This window comes from Solanum stenotomum, chromosome 2 (genome assembly GCF_019186545.1).
Source record: "Solanum stenotomum isolate F172 chromosome 2, ASM1918654v1, whole genome shotgun sequence".
NCBI lineage: Eukaryota > Viridiplantae > Streptophyta > Magnoliopsida > Solanales > Solanaceae > Solanum > Solanum stenotomum.
This window is the reverse complement of record NC_064283.1, coordinates 60,195,827-60,214,975: the sequence shown is the minus strand read 5'-3', so window position 1 is coordinate 60,214,975 and position 19,149 is coordinate 60,195,827. Positions and strand designations below refer to the sequence as shown.

The 19,149-nt window shown below is 34.0% G+C and overlaps 3 protein-coding genes across 3 annotated transcripts; 2 read left to right on the top strand and 1 right to left on the bottom strand.

Moving 5' to 3' along the window:
• The first annotated feature begins 409 nt into the window (after positions 1–409).
• LOC125856477 (protein S-acyltransferase 8-like) lies at positions 410–5,840 on the top strand. Its single transcript, XM_049536035.1, has 5 exons — positions 410–573; positions 2,325–2,510; positions 2,911–3,198; positions 4,159–4,389; positions 4,945–5,840. Exons 1-5 carry the CDS (start codon positions 529–531, stop codon positions 5,356–5,358), a joined length of 1,164 nt encoding a protein of 387 aa, XP_049391992.1. The 5' UTR covers positions 410–528; the 3' UTR covers positions 5,359–5,840.
• Positions 5,841–7,164: 1,324 nt separating this feature from the next.
• LOC125855642 (26S proteasome non-ATPase regulatory subunit 12 homolog B-like) lies at positions 7,165–15,651 on the top strand. The gene is made up of 11 exons (XM_049535394.1): positions 7,165–7,276; positions 7,381–7,575; positions 8,823–8,930; positions 9,037–9,141; positions 9,288–9,344; positions 9,425–9,621; positions 11,449–11,548; positions 13,014–13,126; positions 14,087–14,240; positions 14,325–14,402; positions 15,080–15,651. The coding sequence occupies exons 1-11, from the start codon at positions 7,274–7,276 to the stop codon at positions 15,296–15,298; spliced, it is 1,329 nt and encodes a 442-aa protein (XP_049391351.1). The 5' UTR covers positions 7,165–7,273; the 3' UTR covers positions 15,299–15,651.
• An 805-nt stretch (positions 15,652–16,456) lies between these two features.
• Positions 16,457–18,945, bottom strand: LOC125855568 (ethylene-responsive transcription factor ABR1-like). The gene is made up of 2 exons (XM_049535305.1): positions 18,431–18,945; positions 16,457–17,444 (listed from the first exon to the last, which is right to left on the bottom strand). Exons 1-2 carry the CDS (start codon positions 18,765–18,767, stop codon positions 16,606–16,608), a joined length of 1,176 nt encoding a protein of 391 aa, XP_049391262.1. The 5' UTR covers positions 18,768–18,945; the 3' UTR covers positions 16,457–16,605.
• Between the last annotated feature and the right edge of the window lie 204 nt (positions 18,946–19,149).

The following is a 19,149-nucleotide window of genomic DNA, read 5'->3' as shown; positions in this document are numbered from 1 at the left end:
TTTCAAACTATTAGAAATATAAAACTTTTAATTTTAAAAATTGAAAAAAGTGTTTAAAACGCTCATAAACTTGACGAGAATTAAGGGTGTATCTCACTTATGTTGTAAGATCGGAAATGTATTTAAATTCAGTTAATCAAGTAAAAATGTGTTGTTATGATGATCTATAATTCGCGATAAAACTAAATTAGCGCCAAATTTAAAAATGTTTTCGATATAAAATGAACTACTTACTCTTTCTCTCTTCTGTTTTATATTTCTTGAAACCAATTAATTGAACCATTATCAAAAGATCAATAAATATTTTATTAAATCAAACTTATCAATAATAATTTGAAACTATTAGTAGTTTTTTAGTACTATCATTTTTTTAATTTTTTTTTAAAACTGTCTTATACTAAAATAAACCAGTAAAATGAAAGCAAAAGATTTCCAAATTGGTTTCATGTTTTCTTCCCCTTCTTGTATTCTTTTCTTCATCTTCTTTCAGCTTTAGCAAAGTGACAAATCAAGAATCATTATTATTTCATGGCTAAGCCCAAGAGGGTGTACCAGTCCTGGAAGGGGAACAATGTAAGAGCTTCTTGTTACTTGTTATACATTATACATGTTTGTGTATACGGTACTTTTTGTAAAAAAAATTTGAGTAAGCTAATGTTTTTTTTTTTGAAGAATATGACTAAATGGGTGTGCATATAATGTGTTAAAACTTGATGGGTTGGTTTGTTTTAGTGGAATTTGATTTGGGTTTTTGTTGTTTTTACTTGCTTGGTTGTGTTGGAGTTGCTATAAGGTTGTGGTTTTTGAAAATATGGCTAAATGGGTGTGCATAAAATGTGTTTATACTCAATGGGTTGGTTTATTTTAGTGGAATTTGGTTTGGGTTTTTGTTGTTTTTACTTGCTTGGCTGTGTTGGGGTTGCTAGAAGCTTGTGGTTTTTGAAAAATATGACTAAATGGGTATGCATATAATGTGTTAAAGCTCGATGGGTTGGTTTGTTTTAGTGGAATTTAATCTTTTTTTTTGTACTGGCTGTGTTGGGGTTGCTAGATTGAGCTGTATTTGTTGAATGTTAACTTTTGAGCTTATGGATTATGCAAATTTGGAGAGAGTATTCTTTGATTTTTAGAAAGCTAATGGTTTTTAGGGATATGGGTATTTGGTGTGCATATATTGTGTTGAAACTCGTTTCCGTTTTTCTTTTTCTTTTGTGTATTTTAGAAGAGTTTGATCTAGGTTGTTGCTTTGTTTGCTTGTCTTTGACGAGAAAAGAGGTTTCGGCGTGTTCGGGTTGCTAAATTGAATTGCATTAGTTGAATGTTCTTTTTGAGCTCAAGGATTATGCAGACTTGGAGAGACTATTCTTCGATTTTTAGAAAGCTAATGGATTTTTAGGGGTATGGGTGTTTTTGTGTGCATATATTGTGTTAAAACTCATTTTTGTGTACTTTAGAGGGAATTTTATTTAGTTTTTTGTTGCTTTGCATCCCTGTCTTCAACAAGGAAAAAAAGATTGGTCTGGGTTGCTGGATTTAGTTGTATTACTTGATAATTTATTTTCATGTATTCTTGGATATAAAGTTTACTTTAATTTTTTTCAGCAAGCTAATGCCTTTTGAATGGTATTGTTAACTGGTTATGCAAATAGTATTAATTTACCGGAAATGAAATGTCAGATTTGATCTGGGGGGTTTGCTTTACTTGCCTCTCTTGGACAAGAAAAGAAAATTTGGACTCCTGCATTGCTGGATTAGTTGTTTTGGTTTGTTACTTGTTTAAGCATAAGGATTGTGGTCTCCTTCGTTTGGATTTTAATTGCATATATTGTCTCTTGCTTGTTGATGGGATGATTGATATAGTGTGCTATGCTTGATTGCCACTTGAAATTACTTTGAAGAACTGAAATGTAGTGGCCAATAGGCTGAGTTGGTTACTTTAGGTTTCGATAAACAATTTGACAATGTTGTGGACCTTCTATATGCTGTTGCACATGATTGCAAAAGTAATTAGTGATAAGTAAAGTATCATTTCCATGAAGACGAGTTAGCAACTACCAAATTTAAGTTAACCTTTTCTTTATTTGAACTATTGAATTGGGTGTGGTTTTGAAGTAAAAAGAACTAAAACTAAAAAGAACATAAACAAAGAAATGCTTGGAACCTATATGGAACACATAAGGCTGTTGACTTCACCAATTGCTTCACTGGGAAATCACTAGTTTGCTGATGTAATTATTGAAATGATATGCTATTCTAGAATTTGTTCTTCACTGACATTGTGTTCGCATTTAACTTTCCTTTTGGTTAATGTTTGTTATCTGCAGAAATTCTTGCTTGATGGGAGGCTGATATTCGGGCCAGATGCTAAGTCATTGATCATCACCTTTACGCTTATCCTTGTCCCTGTTGTTATATTTTGTGTATTTGTTGCAAGTAATCTTGCTCACAAATTCACAACTGGAAGTATAGGATATGCAATTTTGATCTTAGCAGTTGTCTTCACAATCTATGTTAGTTTCCTCACACTTTATTTTATTTGGCCTGTAATATTTTTATCATATGCGGGGAAAAGTTCCGGTATTACTTATTTCCTTCTTACTTTCATCAGCAGAACTCTGCCTGTAACTTCCTGTTTATGTTTCTGCAAACATCCCCAGAGCATCCACCTCTTCTGTTTATGTTTTTTCAGCTGCCCTTGATTTTCCTAGCACCTGATAACTGTCAAGATTTTTTCCCACTTTCCTGCTATGTTTCTCTCAGACTCTCCAAATGTTGTTGCACCCATGTCGAATCCTCCAAGAATGCACTACTTTTGGAGGATCCAACATGCAGCTGTCCATATTTTTGAAGAGTCCGAGCAACATAGTTTATATGTGATTAATGTGAAAAATCATGTGGTTGTTGCAATAGGTCTTGTTTCTTCTACTTTCAACATCAACCAAGGATCCTGGCATTGTTCCACGCAATTCTCATCCTCCAGAGGAAGTATCAGGTTATGATTCTTCAGCTTCCATTGATGTTGGGAAGCCTTTGCCTCGCACCAAAGAAATCATTGTAAATGGTCTGCCAGTGAGAGTTAAATATTGTGAAACATGTATGTTGTATCGTCCACCAAGATGCTCTCATTGCTCAGTATGTAATAACTGTGTGGAGCGGTTTGATCACCATTGCCCTTGGGTTGGTCAATGCATTGGAAAGGTAATGAATCTTCCTGCCACAGGTTATTCTTTTCTCAATTTTCTTTTGTGATTCCACTTTATATTCCTTTTCTTTATAGAACTACCTCTATGGGCTCATCATGAAGATGAAGCTGCCACCTTTGCTATTGCTTTTAAGAAATTCACTTCAGCTTCAAGTTTTGCTGCTTTGCCTAAAAATATCAGCGGTGTTTTAGTTGATTAGTAGTTGTAGAAGTGCTTACTTTATGTGTATAAGCTGCTTTTTGTTGAATTGACTGATTGGCTTCTGTAAGCTTTGGCAAGACTGGTAGGTGTGGGAATTAGCATTTGTGCTGTATGTTTTTAGCCTTTCATCTCATAGATGTGTATTGTGCAACCCTTTGTATACCGAAAACTATTTTAGTTAAAGCATAACCCAATATTAAGATAGGTGTATTATTAAATGTACTGATTTGAAAATATGTCATTTTAAAATACTCCCTCCGTTTCAATCTGTTTGTCTGATTTGACTTGGGCCCGAAGTTCAAGAAAGAAAAGAATTGTATCTTGTGGTCTTAAACTAAAGATATGTAGAATGTATCAAAATCTCCATTAATCTTGTGGTCTTATACATGCCATGTTGAAATTTAGAATTAAGGAGTTGCCAAAAAAGGAAAGAGGCATTCTTTTCAAAACGGACTCAAAAGGAAAGTAAGACAAACAAATTGAAAGGAAGGGAGTAAATCTTTACTTAAGACTGTGCTTATGTTATAATTAATGAATGGAGAAGATGCTCTAAAAGAAGGGATAATATGATGAAGCAATGGTGAGGCAGGACATTTAGTCTAAGGAACAGGCAGGAGAACAATGTAGTATGCCTTCCTTGTTTTGTGCTTATGTGGATGTAAATAAAAAGTCTATCCGAAAGAACTTCACTTGCTACTTTTAGCTGCACCTTGTTGGCCTCTTGAGACTCATTTCTTTCTTTTTTGGTGGACAGCGCAACTATCGTTGCTTCTTCCTATTTGTTTCTTCAACTACTCTCCTCTGTGTTTACGTCTTTTCGATGTCGGCATTATATCTTAAACTTCTTGTGGATGATTATGGAACTGCTTGGAAGGCTATCAAAGTATCGCCAGCTTCAGTGGCGCTGATGGCTTATTGTTTTGTTTCTCTGTGGTTTGTTGGAGGTCTCACTGGCTTCCATTTGTATCTCATAAGTAGAAATCAGGTTACTCTTTTACACCTCTTATGTCAATATATAATTCAATTCTCATTTGCTTTAGTTTGCAAGTTTAATAATTGCAGTACTGCTTTAGTTTCTATATGCTTGATCATTTTTTTTGCTTACAATCACGCGTCTCTCTAGCTTCAACATGTTGGAGTCAATAATCTGTATGTGTAGGAATGTTCTACAACCATACTTTTTTCAAGACAGCTGTTAGGGAATACTTAAGACATGGTCGATTCAAATTATGTGAATTGGTATGACTGATCATAAAACTCATTGAGCTATCTATGTCGTATGCTTGGTCATTTGTTTATAATCAATTAATTGGACTGGTTTGTTTTGAATTGAGATTTAAATGGTTTGCTGTTGAGTGCATTGTCATATTCCCATCACCCTGTTTTACGAAACAATGTCAAGAATCGACTTGTCAGAAGATAAAATCTTTGGTGGATGTCAAATGATAGATTAGACAGTTGATTTGATGTCACTATGCTCTTGTTCATTCTTTTCCCCATGCATTATTTTGATTTGTTTTAGTTATATTCAACTCCATAGACCACATATGAGAACTTCCGTCACAGAGGACTAAGAGGAGACAACAGGATCAATGTGTATTACCGCGGTTGCATGAACAGTTTTCTTGAAGTATTCTGCTCGAAGATTGAACCTTCAAAGAACAATTTCCGCGGATATGTTCATGAAGGGGCATCAAAGACTAGTAAAGGCAGCAACATTCAAGTAACAGAAGTTGACATTTCTGATGAGGATAGAAGAGTCAAGGTAGAAGACGATCTTGAGATTGGAGATGATCTGATGAAGATATCCCAACGACGTAACTCTCAAGATATTGGTGATATTAGAGGTAGAGGAAGTGACAGGTCGCCCATAAGTCGTTCTGAGCTTGACTTTGGATTTGGTCTAGAGTCACAATTTTCGTCCAGGTCTGAGAGTCGCCATTCTGGCTGGTGAAGATGAAGTGAAAGGAACTGGTCCTTTTATATTGCCATCTTGCCAAAGCCATCTACTGCAATGATTTTGCAGTCAGTTCGAGATTTGAAATGTGATATACATTACGGTGGCTAGCCATGAAAGTGCATCTCCAGTGCTCTTTCTTGGTGTCATTCTGGCTCAACCTGTTTTCGTGGTGGACGAGACCAGGCACAGAACAGCTTTATCACAAGACACCGATAATCTGCTGACTTCTATAATGTCTTTTGCTGGTTATTATTTCTTGAAAGAACTATGGACATATGTCAAAAGATTTTGAAAATGTATACATCTAGTCATTCTTTTCCTATTACTCCTGTATGGATTGCACTCTGGAAATTCCTATTTCCTCTGTCCTATTTTATGTGTCCCAAGGGAATTGAATCCTCATGTGCTTAACTTTTATGTTCTGATCGAATCTGATGCGTTACTGCTGGTATGATCGCATCTTCACTTTGGAAATTTTGTTTTGTTTCTAGCTATACTTGTTCAGAATGGAAAAGTGTTAAGGAAATTGAATCATTTTTTTTAAAACAAAAAAGGGATTAAAATTACCCCTAAACTATGCAAAATAGTTTTGTGATAAAAATAAATTATCTCTGACGTTATCTCAAGAGATCACAAATACTTTCAAAAGTTAATAACCTAAATTTTTAGTGATGTGGCAAGCCACATGGGACAAATCTCTCCACTTGAACATTGCCAAATAGGATTCTCTACGAGAAATAGGACCTTTAGCAGCGACAAAAGTCACCACTAAAGGTTATCACTAATTTTTAGCATTAGATTATAAGAATGAGTTTGTGTTTTTTTTTCTTTCTAACAAGGAAATTGTTTTTTAAAAATCACAAATAATGTCAATCAAGGAGAAGTTTGAAGACACTTTATGTTTTATTTTTATGTCATGTTTAACTGCATAAAATATATTATTATATTGATAGGAGATTCGAATTGAGAAGTAAATTTTGGTGCTTTTCGTAACTAAAATTTAGTAACTAATTTCTTTTTTGTTGAAAAAATAAGTATTAGTGGCGACTTTAAGTTGCCACTAAAAATCAATTGTTATTTGCCTTTAGTGAAAATCTTTAGTGGCAATTATGAGATTTCATGGCCATTTTTTGTTGTCATTAAAGGTCTTGGCAACACTTAGGTGGAGGAATTAGTCTCACATGGCTTGCCACATCATTAAAAATTTGAATTATTAACTCGTGAGGGTATTTATGGTCTCTTGAGATAACAACAAGAGCTTTTTTTTTTAATCTCAAAATGTAATGAAGAGTATTAAGAGTCTATTTCACATAACTTATGATATAAATAGCGAGTTCTATCCAACTCAATTCCTCCTAGACATGATATAAAACTATATGAAAATGTCACAAATTTTAAAAGAAACTAAATTTACACTCATAATTTGTTAAAAATATAATAAATTTAATGAAAAAAATTAAACATTAAATTTATAAAATTTAAATCATACATTCACCTAATATTAAGCAATCACACACTAAGATGCATTTGTTTATGGAAAAAAACTTCTCTATCTTATAATGATAACATCTGCATATATATTACTTTTATAAAAATTCACTTGTGGAATTACATCAATATATTATTATTCATGTTGTATATACTAATACGTATAGAAAGAAATTATTTAATAGGAAGGATAAAGAATAATAATTCCGCAATAAAAATGTGTAATTAAGTGAAAATAAAGTCTTTGCAACATTATCTCCTAACCCCTTGTACAAGAAAACTACATTGAAATTGAAAGAAAAGAGAAAAAGGAGAAAAATACAAAAGCAGCATAGACTCAAAAAAGCAGTAAGAGAGACCATCTTCAACACTCCATACTCTAACTTTCTCTCTCTTAGGGTTCACGTCGATCGAATTTAAAATGGTAATCTACTATTCTCCTGTTGAATTTCTCTGTATTTTCATTCGATTCAGATCTCATTTCGGTATATTCAATGTTTTATTTTGTTCAATTTTGCTCAATTTCAGGAAGGTGATAGGAATTTGGAGGCGAAAATAGAGATACTGTTGAATGTGGAGAAGCAGATGAGGCAAGCTGGAGATGTTGCGGGTACGAGGAAATCTGCCATTGATATTCTTCAGCTCTGCTTTGAGGCTCGTGCATGGACTACACTTAATGAGCAGATTGTTCTATTGTCTAAGCGTCGTGGACAATTGAAACAGGTATCGTTTTTCTTATTACTATATGTGTGTCCTTGTAGCAGAATGTAATGAGCCTGAATAGACTGAGATTAGTGTGCTGAATTTTGAAAATGTCAGTCAGTAAGGAGGACAATAGGTATTAACACATTTAGAAATGTTGAGCTATAACAAAATGCTTGTTCATATATATATATATATATATATATATATATATATGGATCATATGTTATTGGGAATTTTGAAAAATAATAAATAAAAAAATGATTCGCGTTTCGAACAGGCATGAATACAACATCTATAGGATAACTTCCATCAGTAAGGAGGACAATGTGCACATTTAGAAGTATTGAGGTATAACAAAATGCTTGTTCATTTATATATGTATCTTATGTTATTGGAAATTTTGAACTAGCATTAGAATTGTCAGAAATGAATAAATGCTTTTCAATCCCCCTTGCCCTCGAAAACAAAATTTATCCTATCTAGTTCTGTTTTCCAATTTTTCCAAATCTTGTCGGACTGCACTACCAAATGATTAATTGTTTTTTTAAGGACATACTTCAGGGAAGAGCTGTCAAAATCCCACTTTCACTTGGTTAGTTTGAAGTTCATGAAAGGAGTATAAAGGATTTATTGATACCTTTTTTTCTTTCAAACATGTAGGGATTTTATGAATGTCAAAGAAATTATTCATTCCTTAGTGTGTAGTTCAAAACTCTAGTTTATGTTGTGAACAATTGATATCTTTGGTTTAATAAGTGAGAATTGGAAAGGAAGGATAATTGAAAACGGTGAGGGCCTGAGGGAGACTTTAATGCAGACTTCAGTAAAATTGGTTTGCACCGTGTTGGTGCTTTCTAATGTTTGCTTACTTACCTATCAGAAATAATCATTAAAAGTCATACACATTTGTGTAGAGGAGAGGATTTTCCTTTTGTGTAGTTCATTCATCATTGGCATGATCAGATGTGTAATGTGGTGACATGTATTTGTGTTAATGCTTGGCTACTAATCATGTGCTTATTTGCCTTGGAAAGTTTGATTACCATGATACTGTTGAATATATGCTCCTGTCTGTTGCTTATGCCAAGTGTGTATGTGCACAGCCGTTCTTTACATAGCATATTGTATGTGGAACTATCCATTGGTATGAGAAACCTGTGAGACGCGGTGCTTCTCCCGTGGGGATGGATGATCTCATGGTTTTGTCTGTCCTATACCACTGTATAATAATGTTGTTAAGTGTTCTTTAATTTGGACTTGTGCAGGCTGTACAGGCCATGGTCCAACAAGCAATGCAGTATATTGACCAGACACCTGATCTTGAAACTAAGATAGAACTCATCAAGACCCTTAACAATGTAGCTGCAGGAAAAGTAAGAATTCTTTTTGTCTGCTTTTTTATTGTTGTTATTTTAGATTAGAACAGTATGGTTCCTTTTGTCTTTCTTTCCCACCGAGCGACTTTAATCTTGCATGTAGATATATGTTGAAATTGAGAGAGCCCGTCTGATTAAGAAGCTTGCAAAAATTAAAGAAGAACAAGGACTCATTGCCGAGGCTGCTAATTTGATGCAAGAAGTTGCGGTCAGTAATTGTTGACCTTCTCCTTGGTGACTTCTTGATCTTTTTGCTCTAGTGATCAGTGTCAAACTGAACAACAGTTTTTATTGGAAGCTTTTTGGGATTTACTTACTTGCAATGTTCCCATGGATGGGTATGTTGATGGACAGGTTGAAACTTTTGGAGCAATGGCAAAAACAGAGAAGATTGCTTTTATTCTGGAACAAGTATGTATTATTGATCCCTCTCTTTCTACAGAAAACTGAAGCATGACTTTGTGTTTGTTATGTAATGCTGAACTCTGCAGGTGCGTCTCTGTTTGGATAGTCTAGATTATGTGCGTGCACAAATACTCTCAAGAAAGATCAATCCCAAAGTGTTTGAAGCCGATCCTTCTAAAGAAAAGAAGAAACCAAAAGAAGGTGATAATGTAGTCAAAGAGCCTGCTCCAGATATTCCATCATTGTTAGAGTTGAAGCGGATTTACTATGAATTGATGATTAGGTGAGTTATGATTTTATGTGGAGTGTACCCTCGAGTTATTTTTTTCTTGATTTTGATGATAACCTAGACCATTCTTTCCCTAAGCGCTCAGGGGCTCACCATATTTATGCCAAACTCATAAGTTGAACAGATTAATAGTTGTAAACTTGTAGTTGATGATTCTATCTTTTTTTTTTTTGATAACCGAGAAATCCGTTTGTGACCCGCCCTTTGGACTAATCACAGCCTTCTAAACTCGGTGGATAATGGGCCTGCCCCTCTACCCTTCTCCACTTAAATACCGGGCTTTGCTTTGCATGGTGTGGGGCTTGAACCTGAGACCTAAGCCACAAATCCTCCACCTTTTGCCACTTGAGCTAGGCCTTGTTCACTGATTATTGTACCAGGTCCTAATTTGAACGGATTAGTGTTGAAAAAATTCACTGACTTGCTTCTTAGTTGATTTTCAATGCATCCTGACCTTTGGATGTTCATTGCGCATTTTACTACTGAATAAGGTTAACATGTGCGTTCTGTGAAAACTTTATGACTCTCCATATTTTTCTGATGTTTGTTTGTCTTGTTTTTGTAGTGCAAGCCCCATTACAATTGAATGTGTCCATAATGTGCATTCCAGTGAAACATTTTGACTGTCCTCATTTTGCATATAATTTGGTTTGTCTTATAAATGAATTTGGATTTCTTGCAATTTTTTGAAAGTTAATCGGCCTTATGGTGGTGGGGTTTGACAATTATACAATGTAGAACTTGTTACTGTTATCAACTATTCGGTAACATCAAGGGAAATGCTGATACTTGCCTTGTACACAAAAGATTTATATTTTCCATAAAGAGATAATATTCATTCTTGTGATGTTATGCCAACCTCATTCAAATTCTGCAAAGATGTGTATTTGAGAGCGATAGTTCTCATTTCCTGTCTTTTAGGATTATTTTTTTGTTATGAATGGACTTCAATTCCAGTAATGAAATGGTCTGATTGAAAAGGCTACATTACTTATTCCAATTAGTCTGGAATTGATGCATAGTGAAAATGTTGCATTCCCGATCCCAGCTAGTTTGGAATTAAAGCATAGTTGATTGATTGATCGATTGGACTTTCCAGTTTCATCGTAAGATTGCACTGGGACTGGAATATTACGCTGTTAGAAGGTCAATTATACTTCTTTCTAAACTAGTTTTTCCCTCCAAAATCTTTTTGGCATTGGTTTTCGCTTGCATGATAATCGTTAGTATGTGGATTCTGTCATCCATTTGAGAGAGTGGCAAAAGGTATATTTCATAAATCTGAATCAACCTTTGTGATTGGCTTAACCCCTCCTCTCTTTCAAGTCATTCTTCTACCTTGTAATTGATATCATACTCGAGCAGGACGCTCTGGCTTACCTGAAGCTGAGGATTTTAGTCTTGATCCTCTGGTTAACCTAATGGGGAACTTCTTAAGCCATGGAAAGATTGACTATTGGTTTCATCCCTGAACAGTTAGAAAGTGACTAACAGTGACCTACACTTCATGAGAACAGCATAAGCTATTCAATCTTCCATTATGACCTTGTTAAAATCAGAGCTCTTCAAGTTCAGGCCTGGTTGTGAAGTGGGAAATTCCTTTCCAACAAAAGTCTCATGCCCTTCAAAGAAAGTTTTATGTGTGAGTAGGCTCACTGTTGCAAGCACTTAATCATACCTGGATTACTTCGTCTTTGATTTACAAGTTTGTCAATTCTATTACTAGAAAGATGGAGACTGCTGTTGTTGCATCTGGAACTTTTCATTGTATTTGTATGTCTTAAACTTGTCACAATAATTACTTTTATCCCGATGCTGCAGGTATCACTTTCAGAACAATGATTACCTTGAGATATGTCGCTGTTACAAGGCCATTTATGAGATCCCTTCTGTAAAAGAAAACCCAGCACAGTGGATACCAGTAAGCCTAATTCAGTTATATTTTTGAGGTGCTATGGTAATCTGTGCAATTCATATGCAAATCTTCTTTTTTAAAGATTGCATCCTTGAATTATCATCTTAAACAGAGAACTAATGTATAACATCAACATGCGATATTAAGTGTCAATGAACATTGGTGACACAAGTAAAAGAAGGTTTTGAATGTTAATGTACTTAATCGATACCGAGATCTTCCTTTTTCTGACATACGGAAATGCATTAGTTTTGTAAAGAAGAAAAGAAAGTGAAATTTTGTTGTTTTGCTCAATTTTTTGAGATACTAATTGAGCTGGCAATGTGCTTTAGATAATTGGCTGCTATGTTACTCAGACTCTCCAAAAATGATTCCGCACCCATGTCAGATCCTTCACAAATGTACTACTTTTGAAGGATCCGACTGATACCCGTCAACATTTTTTAAGGATCCGACACACACCTGTCTACATTTTTGAAGAGTCCGAGCAACATAGATTGGTAGTGGTGGATGACAGTGGAAGACTGGAAGTTGGTGGTGGTTGTAAATTGGCACTGGGAAGATTAGTAAAAGGTTGCCTTCACAGAAGTTTTTAAGTATATGTTTTAATGATTTTGAAACTATATCTATAATATATGAAAGAATCAGATCTTCAGAGCAAACAGTTGTAAAGAATAATAAATGTACTTAAGTGGGTTGATATATGAATGATTCGGATTCAAACCTCCACTAAGCGGAAGCAAACTTGGCCTTTGTTTTTTTTTTGAAAGTAGTAATGTTGTATTCCTCAGCATTAAGGATATGCTGGTGACCTCCAAAAATTCGTACATAGAGGGACTAGGAAGGCTAATTACAAAGATCCTATATCTACTAGTTGCTCGACCTCCTCTATACATTCTTGTTTACACCAAAAACAAGGCCTTTGTTTTCTGCATATAGTCTGTTTTAAGCTAAGAAAGAAAGAGAAATCCTTCTCATTTGTCAGGAAGATGATTGGGAAAAAGAAATAAAACGAAGGAACCACTTTATTATATGCTTGTTCAAGTCCATCCCTTTCTGATGAATTAGTGCTGGCTTTTCTACTCCTGAAACAATTTCTTTAGAAATCAATAGACATCTATGCTAAGCTGATAGTTTTAAAGAAATTGTTAAGATGTTTGAGGGGCCAATTAACATAGAGCAACCTGGTATATTGGGAATAAAATGTGTTGTATGATGGACATATCCAATATGTTCAGAACTTAAACGGCAAACAGTTCCTACCTAAGTGGAGCTTGAGTTAATGCATTTCCCCCCCAAATTGATAAAGAAAGGGATTGCAATAATAACCAGATACATCTAGTTCAGCTTTGTCAAAACGATCCAAAAGAAATTTTTGATTATGTGCTACTTAAGAGCTACACGATAAGCTGAGCCACAGGATCTCTGAATACCCCTAAATTATTCTGAATCCTTTTTCTATATTATTCAGGTGCTGAGGAAAATTTGCTGGTACTTGGTATTGTCACCGCATGATCCTATGCAATCAAGTCTTCATAACTCAACTTTGGAGGACAAGAATCTTTCAGAGATTCCTCATTTCAGGTTCTGTTGATAACCCTACTTGCCCAATTTTGTTATGGAACTGAGGATAAGCAATTATCTTTCATTTGTCCATAGGAGCTTATGGGGAAAGATGTTTCCCAAAGCTTTCCAACCATCATCAGCACCCTTTCTGGAAAACATCCTTCCTTCTGTATCAATTGTCATTAGGTTGTAAAGTATTGTGATAAAGTGGAGAAGAAACCCCATGATTGAGCTTACATATCTCTTTATGCAAGCTAGATATGAATTTTCTACTGTATGATAATAATTATCTTTATCAAAGTAAAATTGTGTTTGTTCTCATAATGACTTGAATACATAGTCAAGATTAGATGCAATCACCTGAAATGTTTGATAATTTTTAGTGTGCATCTGTCTGAATAAATTGAGTAGTGAGTCTGCCCTTTTGTGGATTTAAAGAATATCACTCTTTACTAGGCCGCTTCTTCAGCAAAATATTGTTTCTGTACAAGTACTAAAAGAAGATTATCATAACATAATTATCTCTTCTAAAGTAACAAAGTATAGTTTCTCAAAACTGCTGTTTTTAAGTAAAACCTCTACAAGAAGGTATCATGTATAATATAGTAACTAGTTTAGTGGTGAGGCTGCTCTTTATGAACTTTTAGCACACATTATTGATTACCATCAATAAAAAAAATGTTTTAATTTGATTATTAATGCCTTATTAACAAAGTTTAGTTTCGAAACTTTTGTTTCGAAGTATAAACTCTGTAGGAAATAATTTGCAATGGCTTTGGAAGAATTAGCCATATGGTATTGTTGGCATCATCTTTAGTCTCAAATTATTAACCTGGAAGCGAAATAATTGAATTTTTTCTCATCTTTTATGGGACAGCTACTGTATGAAAATTTGCAATTTTCCTCTTTCCTTCTGCTCCAGTAGGCAAACAGTTTTGGCCTAAGGTTTATTAGTATCTGCCTTTTCTTTTGTTTTAGGCTGCTTCTGAAACAATTAATTACCATGGAAGTCATTCAATGGACATCATTATGGAATACTTTCAAGGATGAGTTTGAAAATGAAAAGAATATGCTTGGTGGCTCTTTGGGTGACAAGGCAGCTGAAGATCTCAGACTGAGAGTTATAGAGCATGTAATACCCTATGCTGCAAGTCTCTGTTTTGCTCCTTTTAATGGCTTCTATTGATTCATTTTTCCTATGATTATTTCCTTGCAGAACATTCTTGTTGTCTCAAAATACTACTCAAGAATAACTTTGAAGAGATTAGCAGATTTATTGTGCCTTTCCATTCAGGTTGGTATTCATGGTTCCTGATTCATTATACATCACATCTGAGATGTTCTTTTATACATTTACTATTGAAATATATATAAATTTCCTTAAGATTAATTCTCTACTGCAAAACATGTATGCTGCAAGAACATTGTGAGTTAAAATTTAAAAAACCCCAAACAAATAGCATTGTAACTGTTTTCTTTCCCCAGGTGTCGCTAACATTGTATCTTGAAAAATCTGTGTTGTAGCATACATCACTAGCACTTGTATCTCTCATGAATAGCGTGAAAATTATGCTCCATTTTTGCAGGAAAAGGAAAAAAAGAAAAGAAAATCATGATGTTGTGAATAATAAACAGTTGACTTGAATTACTGTGAGAGCTACTAAAAGCTCTCAAATTAGAGCCCTCTTGATAGCTAGTCTTTAAATTTAGATTTTAATAGTACCCCAAATTCCAAAAGCTCCATTGTCAATTAATATTGCTAGTATAGATAGGTATTAGTTTGAGTGGGTTTAAAAACTGAAAACTGTGATCTGTGGCTGCCTAAGTAAACTAATTCATCGCTGGAGAATGTCTGCTATCCAGTTCCACATGATCTTCCTGATCATCTTGTGTATCCATCTGATCCGATTGAGATTGCGTGTTTTACTCATTAACATCTGGTGATCCTCATCTTTTGTTCTCTCATCTCAGGAAGCCGAAAAACACCTTTCAGAAATGGTTGTATCAAAAGCACTTGTCGCAAAGATTGATAGACTTGTGGGTATAGTCTGTTTTCAACCTGCAAAAGACAGCAATGACATACTAAATTCCTGGGCTTCTAATTTGGAAAAGCTGCTTGACCTTGTTGAGAAGAGTTGCCACCAAATTCACAAGGAGACAATGGTGCACAAAGCTGCAATAAGGGCTTGAAATATTGGCAGGACTCCAAAGGTAGCTCATCAATTATGGTAATTGATATCAAGGAGCAGTTATGTGACAAAACTGAAATCGTTTTCCAGTCTGGCTGCCCGACCCTCTAAGTGGAAAAAGCTTGTAGTATCAATCCTTCCACCCCTGTTATCTTCATCTGCCTGCTCGCTTTCCTCAACTTCCCTGGCTTAAACTTTTTCTTGTTTTGTATTCTCTTGATGCTGCTTTATTCATTGTTATCAACAACGTTTATCAGCGATGCTAAGAGATCACAGGTTAATATTCTCCTCCAGTTATTCATCAAATAGTATCAGATGATGATTGAAAAATATATTAGGTTGATATCAATCATGTGCCGTCCTCATGCCATCAGATTGCTGGTGACTTAAATACCTTTATCATCTTATCTTCTATACTTTCAAGTTTAGACTTCCTTGTGACTGGTCTAAGGCAATGCATCATCTTCCTTTGAGAATTGTTTGTATTTTGCTTGAATGAAAGCTGATACATTTTCGACCTTTCATTTTCTTCAAGTATTTGCATGCTAAATATTTTTATTCCATTGTGGAATATAAGCCCGTTTAGATAACACGTGCATTCACGAGTTTCTTGTCGCGATGAGGATTATTTACGCAAGAGTATGTTAAGGTGTTTGTTTATACATGCATTTTATACGATTTTATTTTCTATCGAGCATTTGGATTGCTCCAACTAGCACCCTAAGCTGGGTATTGCCCTCCTTGTTTTGTTCCATCCACGAGAAAGATGCACAGAAGAGGTATTTTCAGGAAGAATCCAATTGAGACTTGGATTGCTCCATCTAACTCATTTCATGTGAGACTTTCTTTTTCAACTTATCTCAAGAAGATTATTGTGTTTTAATTTGTATTTGAGAACTATTTAATCTTAGCAACCACATTTTACCTTTAATAACATTTGTTAGGACCAGCTTGATCACCTCTTATTTACGTGTTTCTAATGAATACAATTATAGTATCTTTCATATATTAAGATAATTGTGTACTCAAAAGCTTTAATTTCTTTTGATTCTTATCTAGTTAATAAATACCTACATATGGAATATGGATGACAAAGTTTATGCTATAATCATCGCATATTTCATCATCAACTTGTATATTCTTTGGTAAAACAAAGAAATTTCCAAAAATAACTCTCATTTTATAAGCTCCCACAACAAAATGGAAAAACAGGACTTTGTCCACCTACATGGGTCATTATGCCACAATCCATTCATAAATCACATTTAAGTGATAAACATAAAACCCTAACTAGTCACTTCTACTAGATCATCTTGAAGAAGAAGAAGGGTGATGAGCTGAATCTGACGAAGTAGCCCGAAAATCACTTTCACTACTCTGGCTAGTAGGTTGAGAACCTGAAAAATACATACTTGGAACAACAGGAACTTGAGAAGTAGAAGACGACGATGGAGAAGAAGAAGAATACTGGAATGTAGTAGAAAACATGGATTGGTTTAACAAGCTCAGAGATGAATGCCCCCTTTGAAAATCACCATTCAAGAAATACTGAGTGTTTATGTTACTATTGCTATTAGATAACTGAGTGTGAACTATTGGATTACTATTAGGGGAAAAAGAGAGAGTTGAAAGAGTATTAGGAGAAATAATACTAGAAACAGGTACATTTCCCACGGAATTTGTGGGAAATGTGCCCGTCATAAACTGTTTTTCCGTTGAAAATACCATATTATTTTCCACGGAATTCGTAGGAAATGTGCTTGCCGGAGACTGTTTTTCCATCGAAAATCCCTGACGGGGGATTGAAGAAGTAGGCAAGAGCCTAACATTTTCAGGGAAGTTGAGTTTGGCTTTGCTACCTCTAAATTTAAGAGCGGTTTCATCATAAGCTCTAGCAGCATCTTCAGCAGTATCGAATGTTCCAAGCCAAACCCTAGCAGCTTTGTATGGATCTCTAATTTCAGCTGCCCATTTTCCCCATGGCCTTTGTCTCACTCCTCTATATCTTCTTCTTGGTTGATTATAATCAATAACATTGTTGTTGTTATTATTATGATCATATGTTGGAGTAGTACTGTATATGAATGTTGCTTCTGTTGTTGGTGTGTTGCTTGCAATACTTCTATTAATGCTTGAATCTTCACCACCTATTAACATAAAACACAAATTTAAGGGAATGTCTAGTTGTTATATATATATATACCTTGTTAGTATAAATGTGTTATCAGATTACTCAAAAGATATCTATGTATAAGCTTTGTTATACTGTGAAATTTATAGTTTTAAAAATAAAACATGTTACCTGTTCATCAAATAAAGATAACTTGATAGTCCAAAATGAAATTCCTTTTGCTTCATATTTAATTATATATACTACAAAATGGTCGATAAATATAATGATATGTTTATTATTAGTAGTAGTATTATATGTAAGGACTAGGCTCCTTAACTATACTCTTAAAAGAACATAAAGATTAAACTAAAGTAAATAAACTAACATGACCTAAAGTAAAATTTGAGGCTCTAGTCTTTACTTCATGCTATCTTGCATGCATTTACATTTCATACAATATTGACATGCTAGTTGGTTTTTTATTACTTCTAGATGAAGAGCAGATGCTTCTAATTAAAGCGGAGTTAGAATCTCAAATTTATATATGCATTAATTATGTGAATTTTTAAATTACAAGTTAAATATCGTATTAATTTTATACATAAATAATAAGTACATGACTCACCCCAAAATCAGCTAATAAACTCTATCTTGTATACATTAAAAAAAGAGAGTAAAGGGTCAAAACACACTTAAAGTATTCTAGTTTAATTTAATATTTTGAGTTTTATACTTGAATTATCATCAAATATTTATCGAAACATACTTCAACTATCTGTTTTTCACTTTTTCTACGTAAACGATGGTGATATTTCAGATAGAAAAAGTAAACAATTCATGATAGTTAAGGTGCGGTTCGATAAACATTTGATCTAGTGATAGTTCAGATAGAAAACTCACATATACACCTCATAGTTAAGATACAAAATTCAAAGAATCAACATATTTCAATATGTTTTCCAAATTTAGTCCTACAAACGAAATAAAATAAGAAGCAAAGTATAGAATTATTTTGCATACCTGTTGATGAACTAATAATATCTGACAAGAAATATTGCTGCTCTTCACGTCCTCTTTTTTCTCCAACACCTCCAGAAAATTCATTCAAAGATGAAGAACCAATAATATTATTATTATTTTCTTGATTTAATATTCTATCTTCACCAGTAATGACACGTGTCAATGCAGAAACCATCACAGACATCTCTTCTTCTCTATTAATATTCCCAGAAAACATCACATTAATATTATTATTATTATTATTATTATTAATCCCACCTTCTTCTTCTTCATCATCTCTTATAATTGCCTTATAATTCCCTTTCTTTCTATAATTCGCCACCTTGAATATACACATGTAACACACAAAAAGAAGAAGCTAGTTGTATACAATAGTATTAACAAATACTACTACTATATATAAAATGACAAATTTAAATATCGACAGTCTGATGCACTAAACATTCCGTAGGTTCATTCCGGAAAATTTGCACAGCAAGAGAAATAGATAGAAAACAAATTGAGTTTCAAGAAAGTTGACAAGAAGTAGCAAATTAAGTTGTTGTGTTTATTTTAAGGATTCCTTGAACAAACCGTTATATATAGAGAGATTTTAGGCAGCTGAAGTTGGGAGTTGAAAGTATACTAAAAAACAAAAGAAAAAAAAAGTAAACTCGAATTTTATTTTATTTTTATTATAGAAAACTTAGGTTTATAAAGAAAATTAAATCAAATCTACA